The sequence below is a fragment of the Python bivittatus genome, unplaced genomic scaffold (genome assembly GCF_059951505.1).
Source record: "Python bivittatus isolate LINGU-HERP-01145 unplaced genomic scaffold, Pbiv_v1 ctg000700_np1212, whole genome shotgun sequence".
Taxonomy (NCBI): domain Eukaryota; kingdom Metazoa; phylum Chordata; class Lepidosauria; order Squamata; family Pythonidae; genus Python; species Python bivittatus.
Genome location: NW_028277098.1, coordinates 83331653 through 83352149, shown reverse-complemented (window position 1 = coordinate 83352149; position 20497 = coordinate 83331653). Strand labels below are relative to the sequence as shown.

Genomic DNA, 20497 nt, shown 5'->3' with positions numbered 1-20497 from the left:
TGTGAAACAGGATGTGGGTCTTAATATTCCTTCCTTTATATGGTTAGACTCTATGTAGCCCAGCCACATTGGATGAAGTGGGTTCTTGTCCACAAAGCTTGTGTGCTAGTGAATGTGAGATCCTTCAAGATGTCACAAAATAGATTATTGTAGTACATGTTTTCTGGGATAAGAATTGAGTTTAGTGGGCAACTGTGCCTTTCCAAATGTGTCTCACTGCTCTTTAGGGCTGGTGGAAACCACCCATAACTAGGGAGCTGTCCACCTTATGCTACAATAAAACTTTCCACTTTTAAGTGGCCGTAAGACTTTGGGTGGGCTTTGCTGCATCCGATTAGTATGGCTAATGCTTAGAAGCTGGAGATGCATGACATTAGTACCAGAAGAACCCATGGGCACAAGTGTTCCTAAGAATGTGGCTCCAGTTTTCCTGAAGCATAGTGAAATCCTCATCTCTGTTCAGAGTGCCTGCTCAACTTGTATTTTCCTGTTAATATTCAATAGAAGTTACATTAGGTCCATGACCAGCTAAATACTGAGTAAACATTTAGAATACATCATGCTGTGACTTAGCTCCGGGGTTCCTGATAACGCACAGGCATAACCTTGAGTCCTCCTATTAATAGCTGCTGACTGCAGGGTTTTCATTTCAGTATAGCCTCATTATAACTCTATTATTGAGCTGATTGGAAAATAAATCTGAGAGGCACTGCTTGTAACAGTAACAATCAGATATCGTTTAAGAGAGATATTCTTGTGATTAGTCCCCGAGAGGAGTGAAAGGTATCTGATTACTAGGGCTGATAACTTAGGTACTTCTTGGACTTGTTCAGGTGATCTCTTCCTGGGCATTAGCAAGTAGCTACAGCCAATCACAAGCCTGATCAGGAAATACTAGAATACATTTTCCCTGGGTGCAAAAAGGAACACCCAAAATGATCAAACTCTTGAAGCACCTATAGTGAAGCACCACTATAATTGAAGACTGAAACGTTTAAATATTTTTTAATGTTAATAAACCCCCAAACGAAAAGAAGATTCAGAGGAGAAATAGTAGAGTTTTTATAATATTTTGTGTAGCATAAAGTAAACATTGTTCATTTTTAATTAAAGTACTGCCCTGTTGTACAACAACAAAAACACTCTCCCTAGCTTCTCAGTGCAATAACAGCTTGAGAAACAGGTGGAAGAATTTAGCTTCCTGCACTGCTAAAGTCTCAGCCTCAATGTCATGACATTGGCACCAATCAAGGAAAACTACATTAGTGAAGCAAGAGGGAATCTTCTCCCCTTTGGGTGATAGGTCAAGAGGTTAAAATGTAAAAAAGTCATCCCTGGTTATTACAATTGAACTTACTTTCTTGAAAGAGCACAATAGCATAGAGCAGTGTTTCTCAACCTTGGCAACTTTAAGATATGTGGACTTCAACTCCCAGGATTCCCCAGCCAGCATGCTGGCTGGGGAATCCTGGGAGTTGAAGTCCACACATCTTAAAGTTGCTAAGGTTGAGAAACACTGGCATAGAGAACATTCCATACATATATTTAATTAGATATTACCATGTTTCATTTAATTGCCCAGCTAAAATCTTACTGATAGTTCAGGTCAGCAGCAGCAGCAATGTATGTTCATTGCTTTTTTATTGGGTGAAATCCAACTTTGAATAACATTTCCATTAAGCCAACTTTTGTTATTTCCCTTCCATCCCTCAATTCCCCATGTTTGCTCTGATAGGACTTCCAACCTTCAGGTGGAAATATCGGGGTGCACAAAGGAAAAGAAAATTGTCTCTTTCCCCATACTTATACATTTAATTTTTTCCCATGGGAGAGACACTGCTTGGATTCAAACTTGTGTCTCTCAAATGTAGAATATATTATGAAAAGCAAGAGCAAAATGTTGTTCACATTTCTACTGATAATGTAAATGGGTTAGATATCTTTAATGTTGGGTTTTTATTTCAGCTGTACAAAATGAGCGTGATCGAATCAGTACTCGGCGATCTAGCTATGAAGACAGTAGCCTACCTTCCATTAATGTTTTACTACAAGCAGAAGTCCTTTCGCAACAGGTATTTGTTTCTATTTTGGAAAGAATCAGTATAAAAGTGATTAGAACACCCTCATATTCCATTGTTTTTTCAATGTACATTTTAACCTGGCATGTCTATAATAGTGCTTTTTCAAGTACACACACACAGGGAAATTTATTTCTGAATAAATATACATAAGTTTCTACCAGGAAGCTCCCCTTTTGATTAAAGTCTCATCCACTTGTCCTGCTAACATGTGCCACTAACCATTTTTAATGGACGTGTTCCCATGAAGTTGCCTTCATTTCATTCTCAGCCCACTGCAGAGGAAGCTTAATTTCTTCTTTCACTCTCCCAGTTTCAAAGTAATGCTTTCCCTCTTCTCCCACACATGATTCATTGGGGACACAATCTATTGTTGATGTTGATGTTCTGTTGATGATGCTGTGATGACAAGGTCAGGGCTAGGATCTGCCAAGCTCCTATTGGCTGCTTTAGGCTCTGGAGGTATGTCCCCTCCCCTCCAATCACTGGGCATTTCCCTCCATGGCCATTTTGTCTTGAGCTGCAGGAGAGACCAGACACCTGGTTCTATGGAGGTAGCTGACTGCATAGTGCCTGATGAGTGCTTTGGAAAGAACACTTTGGAAGAGCACAAGATCTGCTTGTAAAAAGCAGGAATAGAGCTCTGCCTTGGGAGAATATTTGTTCTGTGCTGTATAGGAAGTTGATTTAAACAGGAAAGAGAGTCAGGTCTGCCACCTGGTTTCTGTCATCAATGAATGTAGTGCAAGCTTTCGAATAAGGGATTTCATGGGCCCATAATTTTTACTTACACAGTATTATTTTTGAGAAGAGTGTTAGAGGAGAGGAGAAAGATCAGGAACTTTCCAGACACACACATACTGCTTTTCTCTAACTTACAGTGATGTTCATTGTTGCAGTGCTTTTAGATAGATAATTTCTGATTATTTCTAATATATATAGTGTTTTTTGTTTAACAAACTATACATATACAGTTTTAAACAGATACATCCAAACAGAGGTTCTTTACAATACCATTTTTTCTATTTCTACACCATTTTGGCTATTCAAAGGGTTACTTCCAGGTACTGCTGGCCATGGCCACTTGCTACCACTTTACCCCATACTCCTCCTCCTACCTGTTAACCCAACTGTTAGCTCACAGGAACAGAAATGGGTCTCAGGGAGAAGCAACAGAGATATCTCCTAACAGTTCTGCTTCTGCCATCCCCTCCTCCATGCCACCAACTTGTCAGCTAGGGTAATTTTGGACCCGGGTTTAGAAATCTTCTGAAAGAGCACTAGATCTGTGTTCAAACCTAGCCTAAGTAACAGGCTGGAGATGTGGAGTGACTTTGCACCTGCAACTTGTCACTCAGGGAACATGAAAGGAGGCCAAACTCTCCATTTTAGGCTTCTGTTCAAATGCCTAACCCCTATAGACTGAATGATTATATGCCATCAAGTTGGTGTCAACTCTTAGCAACCACAGAGATAGATTTTATCCATGAAAACCTGTCCCAAATCTGGTCCTTCAGATCCTCCAAAGATGTGCCCATCACCACTGTAACTGAATCCATCTACCCTGCTGCTGGCTGTTCTCTTCTCTTTCCTTGCACCTTTCCCAGCATTAGAGTCTTCTCCAGAGAACCAGGTCTTCACATAATGTGTCCAAAGTAGGATAATTTGAGCCTGGTCATTTTCTCCAACATCAAATTTCAAAAGTGTCAATATTCTTTCTATCTGGTTCTTCAAAGTCCAACTTTTATTTCCATAGAGTGTCACAGGGAATACCATTGCCTGAACAATTCTGATCTTTGTAATATTGACAGATCACAGGATCTGATCAAGGTGTTCATGGCTGTTCTACTAAGTGCTAGTCTGTGGCATATTTCTTGATTGCTTGTTCCTTTATTGTTGATGGTCGATCCTTAAAAGGCAGAAGCTATCTACCACTTCAATATCTTCATTGTCAATTCTAAGGCTAGTTGTTGTATGTTCTAACCCCATACCACAACACTTTAAGGAGAACAATTAAGGTTGCCTTTCCTGCCAGAACATGACATCAGGTGGGAGAAGGAATTCAGCTGACAGAATCCAATAATAGCTGTCCTTAATTTGTTCCAGATGGCTTTGTTACTCAGGACACTGCAGCTAGGGCAGAGTAATTTATGCCAGCATACTCTTCTGCAGAATCTAGAATTGGAGGAATGCTCATTAACATGGCCATAAGGAAAAGCCCTAGATCTGTTGTTAATTATGTCATAATGCCATTGCAACCACATTTTACACCACAATGATAAATGTACTATCAGTTATTCTTTGGGTACAAAATACTGTTCCTTTGCAAACTGAAAAAAATGCACTAGGACTGTAAACTTAAGGGAAGATGCTTAGATTGTGCATAGTTGTAACCAAATGATCTAGAGCTATGAATTTACTGCATTAAATGTTAAAAGAAGTCTTGGTAGTAAGAGTACATACTGTTAAAAACTGCTTTCTCGCCAATCCAAGCCACTCACCCAGGATTGCTATTTATGCTTGTTTAATTGTTTAGGGGGGAATAGATTTGTGCTGCCTTCAAAAAGATTTTGAGGGTTCACACTAAGCATGGCTTCCTTTCATTTTTCTATGAATAATGTTAGATGGAACTTCTCTTCTTGTTTTGCAGATATCATCACCAATTTCAGGGATTAGCGGAGATATCAGAGGGAAAAAAATTGCAAATATTGCAGATGTGTGTGAGTCCATGAAGCAGCAGTTATTAGTGCTTGTGGAATGGGCCAAATACATCCCAGCCTTCTGTGAGCTTCCCCTGGATGATCAGGTGAGCCACTTTTTTGGACTCTTACTTCTAGTTAAACTTTTGCTTCCATAATCCATTTTGAAAATTATTGCATTGTAATCCTTTTGAGCTACCCATCTGGCCAGCAGGCATTGTCTTCCCACTGTGGTTTGCTGATACACACTAATGCTGAATTGGTTAGCAATAATAACAACAGCAGCAGCAACAACAACAACAACAATATATTCCCCCAACATATAAATGCTTTGAATTTAGTGACATTTAGTTGAACAGTTACATTCTTATGGTGGTTGTCCTCTGCACTCTTAATTGAGTAGGCTTCCTTGATCCCAGTGACACCTTTGGTCAGAGGTATATCAGACTAGGCTAGGGGTTTATGGACTTTCAGAATGGACCTATTTTTAGATATGATTCTGGGTTTCATAAAAGGGCATGGGCATCCTTAGGCACTGGTGCTACGAATGGACATATGTTCATTGAGGCTAACTGAGCAAAGCTATGTGTGCTTTCCTTCCTTTATCCTAGGGGTAGACAATTTATGGCTCGCAGGCTATTTGTTACCGCTAGTCCATATTTTGCAGCCCTGAGAGCATCTTGGATCATGGGCAATTTTTGGTAGTGCAGTATTTTGACCTCTCCTTCCAAAACCTATTTTAAAAATTCAGTTCTGCCTACTTGGTGACATCACGATATAAGCTTTGGATGCCAGAATAATTCTTTTCTTTTTTACAAATGCAAACCCTGCATTTCTCCCCCCGCCCCTCAAAAAGTTTGCCCTTTGGCCAAAAGGGTTAACAGTATCTTCCAGGTACTCTTCTTGTACATTCCAAGGGGGTGGAAACAAAGGTTGTTTGAATTCTCCTGTACATTTTCCTCTTTTAAAATCATTAAAATCCCAAAATTGTTCATCTTAAAAATGCTGTCCCTCCAAAATAAAAAAATAATAATAGGACAAGCATTTTAGTAGTGTTTCCTGGTTGAGGGGATACTGAGGTTCATCTTCTGACTGTTCTGGAGATTCTTGGTGCAGTACATTCTTTCCTGGCTCCACTCTCCATGGCTCTGTCTTTATGGTTGGGCGATTGTCACATATCTGAATTCCATAGCAGCAATTATATTGTAAAAACTCCCACATAGATCCCTACATATTTGACCAATTCATGTATAATGGAACGTTTGCACTTTTCCTTGCTACTATTTTTGTTACAGAGTCGCTTACTCAGTCCCTTATTTTTCTAAGATTCATTTAGTATTAGGATACTAGAATCAGACAAATCCACCATACTCTACTTTGTCTCAAATCTAAAACTGAAGCCTCTGGAAAATAGCACTCTCTTCAGCGATTTCGTTACATGATATTTCTCCATGTTTGTTCAGTGCTTACACATTGGCCCATCCCCATAAAGACAATCTTTCTCAAATCCTCCAGTTAATGTTTAGAGACTGTTTGCTGAAAAGCTGAAGTCCCAGTCGGACATTAAAAAGCATCCATGTCATACTGCATCTTGGTGTTAACCTTTGTTTCTAAAGACTTTTTTTTAAAATAGATGTGAGGCAGGAGATTCAGAACATTCTTGAGGATCATTGAAGGGTATAAAGTGACACAATGCAATCATTAACAACAGACCAAGCAGGATTTTTTTAAAAAAAAACCTGCCTGTCCCTCACTATAGAAAAAATTTCAAAGTCACCAGAAAAATTAATTGTATCAGGGCAGAAATGTTAAAAATTTCCTAATAGGTCTGTATGTGAGTAAGTACTCACTGCTGCACTGGTCAGACCACACCTGAAATACTGGGTCTCCAGTTTTGGTCACCACAGTAGAAGAAGGATGCTGAGGAACTAGAAAGAGTGCAAAGAGCAACGAAGATGATGAGGAGCTTGGAGGCTAAATCCTATGAAGATTAAAAGAAAACCAGAAAAAGGGAAACATGATAGCAGTCTTCCAATACAGGATTGTCATAAGGAAGTGGTGTAGATTGTTCATAGTGCTTAAAGGTAGGGCAAGAACCAACGGGTGGAAGCTTTACAGAGAGAGACCAAAAATCTAAATAAGGAGGACAGTGAGATCTATTAAGCAATGTACCAGCCTGCTTCCTGAAGTTATAGATGCTCCCTCACTGGAGCTTTTCAAGCGAAGTTTGAACAGCCATTTGTCTGGGACAGTCTGAGGATTCTTGCCCTGTGTAAGGGATTACACTAAAAGAGCTAAAAGGTCCTCCCTATGATCCTATGATTGGTTACAAGCAGCCAAATATGGGGACCAGTGTACTTTTACTTGCTTATTAACTAGGCACAATGCATCCTTAACTAGGAACAGTGCATCCACCTAATACCTTGGCCAACAGTGCTTGGAGAATTCACTGTTCAGGGAAAATATGGCACTCAGCAGCACTGGATCTGACATTGTCACTGAAGGCCAAGTAGCTGGATGATGATGATGATGATGTGCCTTCAAGTCAATGTTGACCCCTGGAGATGGCCTGGACAAGTCCCTGCAGTTTTCTTGGCAAGATTTTCAGAAGGCGTTTGCCATTGCCTCCTTCCTAGGGCTGAGAGAGAGTGACTGGCCCAAGGTCACCCAGTTGGCTTTGTGCTTAAGGTGGGACTAGAACTCCCTGTCTCCTGGTTTCTAGCCTGATGCCTTACCCACTACACCAAACTGGTTCTCACAGCTGGTAAATACAGCTTTGCAATAGTTATTTACTCTTTGATAATTTCCCATACAGACTACTGCAATATATTATAAGTGGGACTGTCTTTAAAATGATGCAGAGGCTTCAAGTAGAAGGCAGTCTTACTTATTGTCCCTTACTGGGACTGCTGAGATATCAGGAATTAATTCCTGTTGGTAAGAGCTGTTCAACAATGGAACCAATTGCACCAAGAGTTAGTGGACTCTTCACCTCTGGAGGTGTTTAAACAAAGGCTGGGATGTAAACAATGGACCGGTAGTTGGACTAGATGATTTCCAAGGTTCTACATTCTAGGATTTCTATCTATGTTGCGTGATTACTTTGCCATCTGCCCTGGCTATCAGTCTACTTCCACTCCAGTTCAAAGTGCTGGTATTAATTCATAAACTGTAACAGCTTTAGTACCTGAAGGAGCATATCCACTTATTTTCATTGACCAGGACTCTATCATTCCCACCAGGGACCTCTATCCTATGAGGCAAAGCCAGTGGCTATTAGAGAAAGGGCCTTTCTGGTTGTGGTGCCCCATCTCTGAAATGCCCTCCCCAGAGAGTTTTGCTTGGCACTTATATGATGATAGTTTGGGCTCCAGACATTTAAAGAGCCATTTTGGAATTTTAGAACATTAGTGCTTTGTTGCTATTTTATTGTTACTTGTATTCCTATTTCTGATTTTTATCATGTAAGTTGTGACTTAAATATATTTTGCTGCCTTATGTAATTTTCATATAGTTTTACTTTTCAAAATATGTTATTAACTGGTCATTTAGCTCTCAAGAAACTATTTTTAGATTTTTTTTTTTAAATGTGGTCACTCTTTTCCCTCACTCCAGCCAGCTGAACCTTGGAAGCATGCATGCTCTGAATAAATAAGAAAGATCTTCATATTCCTCCCCAAAATGTGCCACCTGGCAGAAACACAATTGCTTTGGGGGGTCATGATTACAAGGGCTCAGCTCATACTGTGCTCTCCAATAACATGGTCCTCAAAGGGGAGATGCTTTTCTCTGCTCCTCCTTGGTGGGCACCCCTTAGCTCTTTGCTGTGCCCGCTATGTCTTCCTCTATCAGCTAATAACAATAGAACTTTGTTCCTGCAGGTGGCTTTGCTACGGGCACATGCAGGGGAACATCTCTTACTGGGGGCAGCCAAACGATCGATGGTGTTCAAAGACATCCTTCTACTAGGTAAAGAGCTTCATTTACCAGGATGCTTCTCCCGTTAAATGTTCAGCAGATTTTTCAATGTGGTGGGTTTTAAAAAACAAAACGGGCTGGCATTTGTCAGACTTCTTGGAGTGCAATCCTGTATGTTTACTTGGAAATGTCCCACTTGCTAAAAGGGAATTATATCTAGTAAGTGTCTATAGCAGTGTTTCCCAACCTCAGCAACTTCAGGATTTGTGGACTTCAACTCCCAGAATTCCCCAGCCAGCTGGAGTTGAAGTCCAATCTCTTGGAGTTGCTGAGGTTGGGAAACACTGGTCTACAGGGTTGTACCTTTCATCATCTGTTTGATTTCAGTTATCTGTTTTAATGAGGTTAGAGGCAGGCAATGATTTTAAGAGAATAAAATGTGCATTGAGAGAGATATTACTTCCTGTTCCCTTGTCCTGCTGTCATCTCTGACTTTACAGTTTCTGAAGCAAGAGATCTGCTTGTTTACAGAAGTGAAAGAAGGCTATCTCTGTGTGATGTTGATTCCTCTTCTCTGTCCTCTGCTCTTTAAAAACAACAGCCTATGCTCTCTTTCCAGCTTGACATCTATTTGTATGCAACTGGTCTTCCTCATTGTGATAGGAGATCCAGACAATGTTGTCTTTAGCTTTTAATCCTTTTGGTTTTTCCTGGTATTTCTTCTAATGAGAAGGCGGATTAATTGAACAATTTCTTTAGATTGCTAATATGCAACTAGGAGCTGTCTTATCTCAGAGCTTCAGCATTTAAAAATGGTTTCGTGGTAGAATTAAGAACTTGAAAAACCATTTTCTTCAGGAGAGCCATTTATTGACCAGAAAAGTTTGATGTGTAACAAATAACATAACACAAATATCCTTAAGCTCTAGTTTACGATACTGACATTTCAACAGAAGAGTTCTACCACAAGGACCTTATTAGTAATATAAAAAATGTAATTTGCTACACTTATCTAATTACAGTGGTTTTGTTAGAGAGGAATTGATCGCTTGTTTGTGTGGTTGGTTTTTTGATTTTAAATAGCTAGCATAAGAATAAGAAAATATTTCCATTATCTTAAAACATCGAACTGGCACTGATTTTTAGGTGGAAAGAAAAAAGATCAGTTGTTATATTGATGGACAGCAAATTATATAATGAATGTTCTGTAAGCCAAAGAATGAAGAAATTTGATTGAATTAACCCCCATTTTCCTGCAGGAAATGACCACATAATCCCCCGAAACTGCCCAGAATTGCTGGAAATCAGCCGCGTAGCTGTGCGAATTCTAGATGAGCTGGTGTTAACGTTTCAAGAACTGCAGATTGATGATAATGAATATGCTTGTCTGAAAGCCATTATCTTCTTTGATCCAGGTAGATGATTATTTTTGAGTAATTAGAAAAGGAATCTAAGGATACTTCCTTTAAAACTGTAGTCGCGTAGCACTACTGAGGAATTAATAGCTTCAAATCATTAATGCTATTGTGCTATTTTATTCAGCAATACTCTTCTCCATGGTCAAAGTTCTTCTAGTTCAGTGGTTCTCAAAGTGTGGTCCCCGAGACCACTTCATGGGGTCCGTGAAGTCAAATAAATAAATATTTTTAAAATTCTCAGTTTTACTTTCTAATACAGTAAATATCAGTGAGAATAACCCACATAAACCAAAGCTCTGTGGGGTCCTTATTCATTTTTAAGAATGTACAGAGATCCTGAGACCAAAATGTTTGAGAACTGCTGTTCTAGATCAATCTGACCAATCTGGGGCCCTCCAGGTTTGTTGGATTTCAGTTCCTATAACCTTTACACATTGGTTTGGTCATACTGGGCATGAGAGCGAGGGAACTGAAGTTCCTGCCCAAGGATGAAGGCCCTCAGGTTGGGCAAGATTGTGTTATAATGAACATTCATAAGTAAGGATAATTCAGGAAGTATTTTCCCAACAGCAACCTGGGAGTTCAGCAACAAAAAGCTTATTATGTGGTCTTTGAATAAAGCATTTTAATTGTCTTAGCATCAGTTTCTGGCTTCACCAGTGAGGGCTTTCCTTTCAGTTGTTTCCTTTCATTATAGCCAAGTAGCACTCCTGCAGTATAATAAATAACAGTAACTGTGAGAAGAAAACAGTATAGTATAGGTAGTCCTCACTTGCCGACTGCATTTGGGACCAACAACTGCGTTGCTAAGCGACGTGGTCATAAAGGGAAATGTCACATGACCACGCCCGACTTACAATGTTAATTTGTCAGTTCTGGCTGTGATTGTTAAGCAGATCACCGCGGGTCATTTAGTGTGATGTCACATGACCATGACTTGCCACTTCCTGTTGGCTTCCCCATTGGCTTTGTTGGAAACCAGCTATGAAGGTTGCAAAGGGTGATCACGTGACCATGGGGATGCTGTGATGGCCGCAACTTCAACAACCGGTTGCAAGTCTCCTTTTTCAGCACCATCGTAACTTTGAATGGTCGCTGAACAAGTGGTCAGTAAGCGAAGACTACCTGTAATTAAAGTCTCTCACCTTCCACAGGAATAGAAACTCAGATAGAGACAATCAAGAAGTCTATTGAAAGGACAGTTAATAGGCATTTCATTGCTGACTTCCCTGTCTATGATCAGTAACAAGTAATAAGCCTCAGTAGCACCTTGTATTAATCACACTGCACACTTGCATACTATTTCTTTTTAATTGCCACAGATCAGGTCTGGAAAAATGTGGGAGGAAATATAGAGAACACTGAACTGGCATACTGATGCCAGGATGCTCTGTGAGAGAGAGAAAAAAAGATTGCAATTCCAAATAAAATCTCTACTGAGGCAGTAATCCTGTTTTACAGCTTCATCCAAACTTAATCAACCTGCATAGGTTCCATTCTGCCAGCCCCCAATAAATTAAAAAGAAATGACAGGTGCAAAGGAAAACATATTTCATAGTTGATGCAGATTTTATCCCGTCCCCAGCACAGTCATATGATCAGGGTGTTATAGAAGATCCAAGAATCATGTCTTCAGTGTTGTGTTTGGTGGTGCTGTTTCATAATCCAGAGTTGTTCATGAAAGTTGTTTCATAAACTATAGTGACCCTGTATTAATTTATATCTGCCTTTATACCTGGGAAGGCGAACTCATTGGGGTCCAGCTCCCTCACTTCTCACAATTGTCTGTGCCCAGTTGGAGCTGATGGCCATTGGAGACAAAGGCCATGTGAGGTGCCACAGTTCCCCACCCCCACCTTATGTAATCTGGGCTCATGCAAACATGCACAAAGGCAAAATAATGGGAATAATGCAGACACAGCCTTTTCAGTATCTAGCTCAGTGGCAAAATGCATGTAGAAGTCCCAGACTCAATCCCTTTCAGCACCAAGTGTGCTAGGGAAACTCCTGCCAGAAACTTTGGATTGCTGGTTCCAATCAGGGTCAGCAATACTGGGCTAGATGGATCAGTGACATAGCTCACTAGCTAGTAACTTTCCTTTTAAAGAACAACATTCTACAAGAAGCTACCCCAAATCACCTGCAACAGTACCACTCACTCTTTTCAATACATCTGTCCTTGAAAATTGGCATAATATATAATATCTCACCTTTTATTCCAGATGCTAAAGGCCTAAGTGACCCAATCAAGATCAAACGGATGCGATATCAAGTCCAGGTCAGCCTGGAGGACTACATCAATGACCGACAGTATGACTCACGAGGACGCTTTGGAGAGCTGTTGCTTCTCTTGCCCACCCTCCAGAGCATCACATGGCAGATGATTGAGCAAATCCAATTTGTTAAGCTGTTTGGCATGGCCAAAATTGACAACTTGTTGCAAGAGATGTTGCTTGGAGGTGAATATTGTCGCAGAAACTTTCCTGCCATTGGGCATCAGGACTCTTGCCCCTAGAATGAAAAACAAGTGCAGAACGTACTATGAGCCTCACTTCAGTTGGAGGAAAAAGAAACATAAAATTTCTTGAGACTCTGATCTTCCTCCCAAAGCAAGATTTCAGTTAGTCCTTTGTTTTTATTTAGTGGCCATACTTTGCAATTGGTGTACAGTAAAAAGATTATTATTTTATGAGAAGGAATACTTTTTTCATACTGTTCCCACAGTTTCAGTTGCCTGCTTGAAAAGATGACACATTGAGAGATACTTACTCAACAGACTTCAGACTCTCTGTCAGACAATGAACATTTTGGCTTGCCCAGCTTCATTAATAACAGGGAACCTGTGCCTGTAGCTCAGCCAAGGACATACTAGAGTCCAGACCAAACTTTGCTCAACTGGCACCTTCCAGATGTATTGGAATTACACACTGTGAGGTAGTGTCAGGTTCTTTACAGCAAAGAATTTGGTAAAATGAGTGTCTTCAGCCTCTACAAAGCAGCTGAAGAACAGCTAAGGGAGGATATTACTTGAAGCAGAGAAATTGTGGGTCACAGCTAATTGTAGGGGAGAACTGCATATCTCTTATTCTTTTCCAGATATACACAGAAGCTGTAGCCCAGTTTTCCATCAAATTCTAAGTTGCCCAGGATACATACTTAGATTGCATGCTGTAAACATAAACTATTGTATATCTTTTTTCCACCAAGATATAATTGATTGAGTAAAATGGAATACAGGCACTAGTATTTGATTAGCCAGGATTAATGAATTTGGATCCTTCCAAAATGCATTTGTGATTTGGGCTTCACACGCCCATGCTTCCACTATTAATCAACAGAATAATTTAAGTCTAGCCTGGGAAGTCAGGATGTAAAACCTGATATATTCCCTGTCCTCAAAATGGTTATTGACACTGAGATCATTTCAAAGATTAGAATGGAATATAATTTTCTGCACTGAATATTGTACAATACTTAGATTCCTATTAATCATTTTAGGGTCATCAAGCGACACGCCTCATGCTCATCATCATCCTCTGCATCCCCACCTTATTCAAGAGAATTTGGGAACAAATGTCATTGTGGCCAACACAATGCCTCCTCAGATCCACAATGGACAATTGTGTGAGTATTCATGCTTAAAAGATTCATCTGTCTAGGAATGCTGTGTTTGTTCTCAACTACAGTAAACCGCCTTTCAGCAAAATGATATCTCCCAGTTATGTTCAATTTCTATAGACCATGTTGTTGTTGTTCAGTTGTTAAGTCGTGTCCGACTCTTCGTGACCCCATGAACCATATCGCGCCAGGCCTTCCTGTCCCTCACTGCCTCCCTGAGTTTGCTCAGTTTCATGCTCGTTGCTTCAGTGATGCTATCTAACCATCTCATCCTCTGCCGTCCCCTTCTCCTTTTGCCTTCCATCTTTCCCAACATCAGGGTCTTTTCCAAAGAGTCCTCTCTTTGCATTAGGTGACCAAAGTATCTGAGCTTGAGCTTCATTATCAATCCTTCCAATGAGCAATCAGGGTTGATTTCCTTTAAGATTGACTGGTTTGACCTCCTAGCAGTCCAGGGGACTCTTGAGTCTTCTCCAGCACCACAGTTCAAAGGATCAATTCTTCGGTGCTCAGCCTTCTTTAAGGTCCAGCTCTCACAGCCATACATTACTACTGGAAAAACCATAGCTTTGACTATGTGGATCTTTGTCGGCAAGGTGATGTCTCTGCTTTTTAATATGCTGTCTAGGTTTGCCATAGCTTTCCTCCCAAGGAGCAAGCATCTTTTAATTTCATGGCTGCAGTCTCCATCTGCGGTGATCTTGGAACTCAAATAAATGGTCTGTTTCTGCTTCCATTTCTACCCCTTCTATTTGCCAGGAATTGATCGGTTCAGATGCCATGATCTTAGTTTTTTTAATGTTGAGTTTCAAGCCAGCTTTCGCACTCTCCTCTTTCTATAGACCATAGTGAATGATAATTGTGGGAAATGAAGTACAACATTTCTGGAAGACACCATCTTGAAGAAAGCTACACTATCTAGTAGCAGCTCTTCATAGATACTAAAGAGAGTCAGATGTATTATTTTATTATTTGAGGGAAATATTTTACTGCAGTGTCCATAAGAAAAGTACCCCCAGATCTTATTCCACTTCCTTATCATGTGGGGAGGCTATACGTGGTAGCCTTGCCCTGGTGACCAATATCCCCACCATTTATGCCTCTGTAGAGTTAAGGGGGGTGCAAGAACCATTAAGAGGGCTGAAGCATTCTATAAATCCTGGAAAACAAGATAATATTTGGAAGTGGCTCAGAGAAATGCCTCCCTGATTCACTGGGTATAAGAAGCAGGAGAGGTACAGCACAATCAGTGTAGTTCTAGTCTGCCTGTGGAGTTGATTTTCCGGTCTGGTTTACCTAGTGGGGCTGAAAGCCTATTGGCTGCATATTTGGCTGTAGTGAGAATTAGACCTCCAAGTAAAAAGTTTTTCTTGGTAAAGAATATTCCTGGTTGAGTGAAGAAGAGTATCTGTAAGCTTGGGTAATGAACATCTGGGGAATCTGAATCCCTCATAATGCAGATTTTGTGGGGGATCTTTTTTAAAGTTTCTGTTTGAGGTTATTTAGAACTATTCTCAGCCTGTCTAACTTTGAGTTGGCATTGTAGGCATCTCCCTACTTTGGCTGTTTCCCTGCTTCTTTTATTTTCCCTTCTCTACTTTGCCCGACCCTTTGAAGTGCTGGACTATGACTGAAGTCTACTTTAGCCATTTAATTTCAGTGGGTAACTCTAAGCTAGCACTCTCTCTCTCAGCTCAACCTACTTCACAAATAAGAAGGAGGGAATACTATGTATGTTGCTTGAGCTCCTGGAGGACAGGTGGGGTATAAATCTAACAGATAAATAAATATAAAAGTAGCTGGCAATGAGGGCATTTTGTATTCAGTAGACATTATCTGGCCACATTGGTTGTGGCTGATGGTAGTCAGAGTCCAAACAAGATGAATGGCCACAGACTCTTGGCCCCTGCTTGCAATGTAGTTTTTAGCACTCACTATGAAGACTACATTTTGCAGTAATAAATTCATGAGCTTTAGTGGTCTTATTCTATATTCATTCTGTCTAGTAGACATTGTACTTTGGCATAGCAAACATATCTGAAAGCTAAAACCTATGCAGCTCGCAGCATATCTTGTAGGAAATTACCCTAGTGCACCAAATAAAATTATTTTCCAGCTTTGCTGATCAAAAGACTCTGAGGGTACTTTAATTCTGCCCTCGGCTAAACCAGAGGCCGGTATAGTTCATCCTTACCAGAGACAAAATTAGGAACACCCAAACTAAGATGATCAGGCATTAATCTTTGTCAAAAGTGTTAGGTGGGCTTCACCAATGCTACCTCTCCTAACGTATTTAATCTGCAGTTTCCATCTACTGTAGACCTCATGGCTGAAATACCAGCTTAGTTTCTGGGCTTTTCTGCTTCTTGCAATATCTTGTTTGATGAATAATCCTGAAGAACCTGAAAGCTTGCACACATGTTCATCTCATTTTCATTGTAATAAAGTTATTGTCATATTATGTACAGCATGTTAGATTTTTCCCACATGGTACATTGTAGAATGTACTTCTGAATTAACGTACATAGGATTATATATGAAAAATATTTGTGCCTTGACCAAGTCTGTCCAATGGTTTATTTTGTAACAAAGTCTTTCTTCCCATAGCCACTCCGGAAACTCCCCAGCCTTCTCCCCCAGCTGGCTCTGGAGCTGAACAATACAAACTTCTTCCGGGGGCCATCGCAACTGTAGCCAAACAGCCCAGTTCAGTCCCTCAGCCCACCATCACAAAGCAAGAGGTCATTTAGCATCCAGCTGAATGAGGAATCGATGACTCATAGACCATGATATGGAGAAAAAAAACTCTCTCATTCTCATCTCAATCACTCTGGAGGTGGAACATTCATGGGGATTTCCCAGGGCAAAAATGTGTTATTTTCTTATTTGGAAATTACATGGGGGGAAATAAGAAGTGATCTTCACAAGCGGCTGTACCTGAGTGCTGTGGAACTTACAGACTAGCCTCAATGGAAGCCTCATTCTTCCCAAAGAGAGCCAGATGTCAAACTTTAGATCTGTTGGTGACTATTTCAAAAATTGCACTGACTTGCCTGTTTTGTCACTGCCACTACTTTTTTCCCCCTCTTTCTCTACAAATCTGCTTTTTTTTAAAGGAGGCAGCCGACTGAATGGTAGAGAGAATCAAGCCACATTCACTGGAGCATCTCTAAACAGTTCTTTCTGTGACATTATGGAGTTACACATTTCCAGACAGGCTTGATCCTTACAGGAAAACGACGAAGATGCAGAGACTCTGAACTTGTTGTAGCTGAAGCACAGCATTGTTACTGCCTGCTCCAATGCCTTCGGGAAATACTACAAGTAAAGTCTAGGCTCATAGGCTTCCACTGTCTCTAGCGGTCTATAACACTAAATGATGAAAGTCTGCTCTCTTCAAGCACAGTTGTTGTATACTAATATTTTGTCCATCTGGTAGATTAGTGGTTTCTGTGAGGAGGCACCCTCATGCTGAACAAAGTATTGCCTTGTTGCATCTAGTTAAGCATTCTTTTCCTCTAACACTGTACTGTATCTTCTTTGCTAACTTCAGGATCTATCACTCAAGCCCACTGCCTCTGCATATGAAGATTTTGTGACTAATAGACATTGACAGATCATTCCTTCAGCCTTGTCTGATGGTTTTTGAGAGCACAAGATTTGCCCTTTGCTAGGAGGGGAAAGAGGGAGGACATGCCTCTGTGTCAAAGTGCTCTGTTGAACCTGGGGCTCCCTGTTCTCTGTCCAAGAGAGAATTCCATTCAGTTCTATTCAAGAAAAAAATGGATCCAAACAGAATTTAGTGATGATGGAAATGCATGTTTTGGTGAATGTCCTATCAAATGAGCAAATGGCTTTCTCCCCCTTCCTATTCACAATGATGTTGCAAACAACCGAGGGGACAATAATGAGATGCCAATGAACCTGCACCTGATCTCAGCACTGCCAAACAGGTTGGTCTCTATATGGACCAACCGCACTTCTTCACCAGAACTTGCAGTTTACAGAAAGGGCTCTGTATATGATCCTAAGGCTATACTTGGATTGCTATGACATTTACCTGAAGTTTTCTTATAGCTGACAGCTGCCACAGGAGGCAGACAGAAACAGACCCTGCAATGATTTCTTCTTCAGTAATCAACATTTAACAAGCCAGAATTTGACATTTAGGAGTTAAATCAAAGAAGTTGAAAAAGAACTAAAAGTCACTCAGACGATTAAGGCCCCATGGTTTGCTTCAGTTTATCTTAGGATAGTAGTAGTCAAATTATTCTCTCTGATGAACAGCCATTTCAGTTTCTTAGAAAAATGTAGGCTTAACTCACAGGACAATTTTAAAGATGCCATAAGGTGATCCACCACCCTCCTCAGTGTTTACCTGGTAACATTGGACTGGGGATTGATTCAGACTTGCAGAATATGATTGTATTTTTAACTATTGTACTACCCTGAGATCCACCAGTTGAAGCCTGATTCCAAACATATACCCTTAGAATTAAAGAATTCTGAGCCCCCAAGCTGTTTTGAGTACCAATATCAACCTGTGCTCAGTTTTTTTTATACAAGGTTACTCCAATCCATTTTACCAACTTGATTTCCTCCAAATATATTGGGACTGCAACTCCCAGAATTCCTAGTCAGCCTTCTAGGAGTTACCATCCCAACATATCTGAAGGGCATCAAGTTGGGGAAGGCACTCCAAAGCTTTCTTCATTTTAGCAATATAATGGGAGGGGGTTGTTTGGAATGTGTTTTGTTTCTTGTGCTCAAGACCGTTTTGACTCCTGGCGACTGCCTGGACAAGTCCCTGCAGTTTTCCTGGCAAGATTTTTTGGAAGTGGTTTTCCCTTGCCTCCTTCCTAGGGCTGAGAAAAAGTGACTAGTCCAAGGTCACTAAGGTGGGACTAGAAACACAGTCTCCTAGTTTCTAGCCTAATGCCTTAACCACTATGCCAAACTGGCTTTGGAAGTTACTATTGTTAAACATTTGAGAGCCTGAAATACTGCAGATTCCTTATTCTGAACAGCATACTGGGATTAAGCAGATTCTGACCATACCTCATTGAACCTCTCATCCCATGTGAGTTGAGAATTCATTCCATGCTCTCCTGATGTGCAATACTGGGTTGCTTTGTAAGGCATCAGAAAAATGGTATATTGAATCAGCTTTCCCTTCTTACTAGTGTCAGCTATCTTGAGTTTGAGGAAGTATTTCCCAGTTCTGCTACCCTTAAAACATCTAGACCCAGATCCTTCTGCGTGTAAAGTACATGCTTAGGTACTAAGGTATTGCCAAAGGTAAACATCTTCTTAGAGCTGAGTGTGATTCCTGGTGACTTCATGAACATATCCATCTACAGTAGTTTCCTTTTTTTTTTAACTCCCCAAATCTAGTCTACAGCCCTAGTATTGCCTGGTGTGCTCCATTCAAACACTGATCAAGCCCACTCTGCTTAGCTTTTCAAGATCAGCCGAGATTGGCTAGGGGATGCTAAAGGTAGACCTCCTCCTTTATTTCAACTGTATGGAAATTTGCTTACAATTCTAATATGTTTCTTGAAGAATCATATAACTCCTCAGAATTGTTGGAAAGACATTGGTGGCTTTAGAGAACAGGGTAGTAACCTGTGGCATTCTAGTTCTTGCTTTTAAAAAGTAGAAGGATAGTTTGTAGAAATACTTGTTTATGATGAACACAAATTTTGTGGAGTCATCTCTTTGTCAGCATATAAAGGACAGCTGAAGTAATCCCTGCCAAAAAGGGCTCAAGGCAGATTCTTACTGGAAACAAGCCAATTTACTGCTAATTGACCATCATTTATAGGCTGCTACTTAGGATCTAGTCCTTTTATGACAGATGCCAAAATAAGCACCCTGCCAGCACACAGTCAGTGTCTCTAAGTATTGTAATTTTGCCAAACACGACCCTATTATGCTATGTAATTTATTATAATGATGGGCTGAATAATTTTTCTTTAAATTATTGTGTAAATAATATTGATTCCATGAAATCACAATATTTTATATGAACAATGTAAATTACAGGACTGCTTCTCCAACTGCACCAATGTTTTATGTATCAAGGTTGGAGGAAGTTATTTTGGATGTAGATTTACTACATGCCATCTTCTAGTACAGTATATTAATTTTTGTCGCCTTCCAATGGAAACAGACCTGTATTTCTTTATTCATGTTTTAAAAAAATAAATACAAAAATCTTTTCTAACCATTCACAGACAGAAGTTATTTCTAAGATGAAAGCAGATCAATTCATGTTAAATCCAGGGATTTTAGTTCCTGTATATTTCTTCACTGTCAACCAGCGTGGCATGGTGGAAACGCTTATGGATTCAGAGTGAGGAAAATGATGCAGAAATGGGCTGGATTCACACACATTAAGACTAGTTTCTTTTAACCATGGTGTTCCAAATAAACCACAATTGGCTGTGTTCATCCATAATGTTAAATCAAAAAGCATGGGATAAAAAAGTGGCTTGCTCAGCATGTATAAAGTATGAAGCATGAACCTGTAAAGATCTTGTGTGTAATGTACATGTATACAGTACATACTCATGTACATCAAGAACAAAGTTGTAATCAAAAGTTATTCAAGGCTGTACCACTCAAAATACATAACCTGTGCATTCAAATGTCTCAAGAGGAATTCTAGTTGATTCCTTGTTGATAAGCAAAATGTCACCAATGCTCCAAATAATCAGGTAACAAATTTTGCAAGTTCTTAAAGCTGTTTTTAATACTAATGCTG

General features: G+C 40.1%; 1 protein-coding gene across 2 annotated transcripts in view; it reads left to right on the top strand.

The window, feature by feature from the left end:
• HNF4A (hepatocyte nuclear factor 4 alpha) overlaps positions 1 to 19957 on the top strand; it is a 73611-nt gene extending 53654 nt beyond the window's left edge. For both annotated transcript variants that reach the window (XM_025167776.2, XM_007420832.4), the window contains exons 4-10: positions 1966 to 2072; positions 4729 to 4884; positions 8659 to 8746; positions 9955 to 10110; positions 12336 to 12572; positions 13612 to 13737; positions 16339 to 19957. In XM_025167776.2, the coding sequence (XP_025023544.1) occupies positions 1966 to 2072; positions 4729 to 4884; positions 8659 to 8746; positions 9955 to 10110; positions 12336 to 12572; positions 13612 to 13737; positions 16339 to 16481 (1013 nt within the window). In that variant the 3' untranslated portion in view covers positions 16482 to 19957. The remainder of the gene's footprint in view (positions 1 to 1965; positions 2073 to 4728; positions 4885 to 8658; positions 8747 to 9954; positions 10111 to 12335; positions 12573 to 13611; positions 13738 to 16338) is intronic.
• The last annotated feature ends 540 nt before the right edge of the window (positions 19958 to 20497 follow it).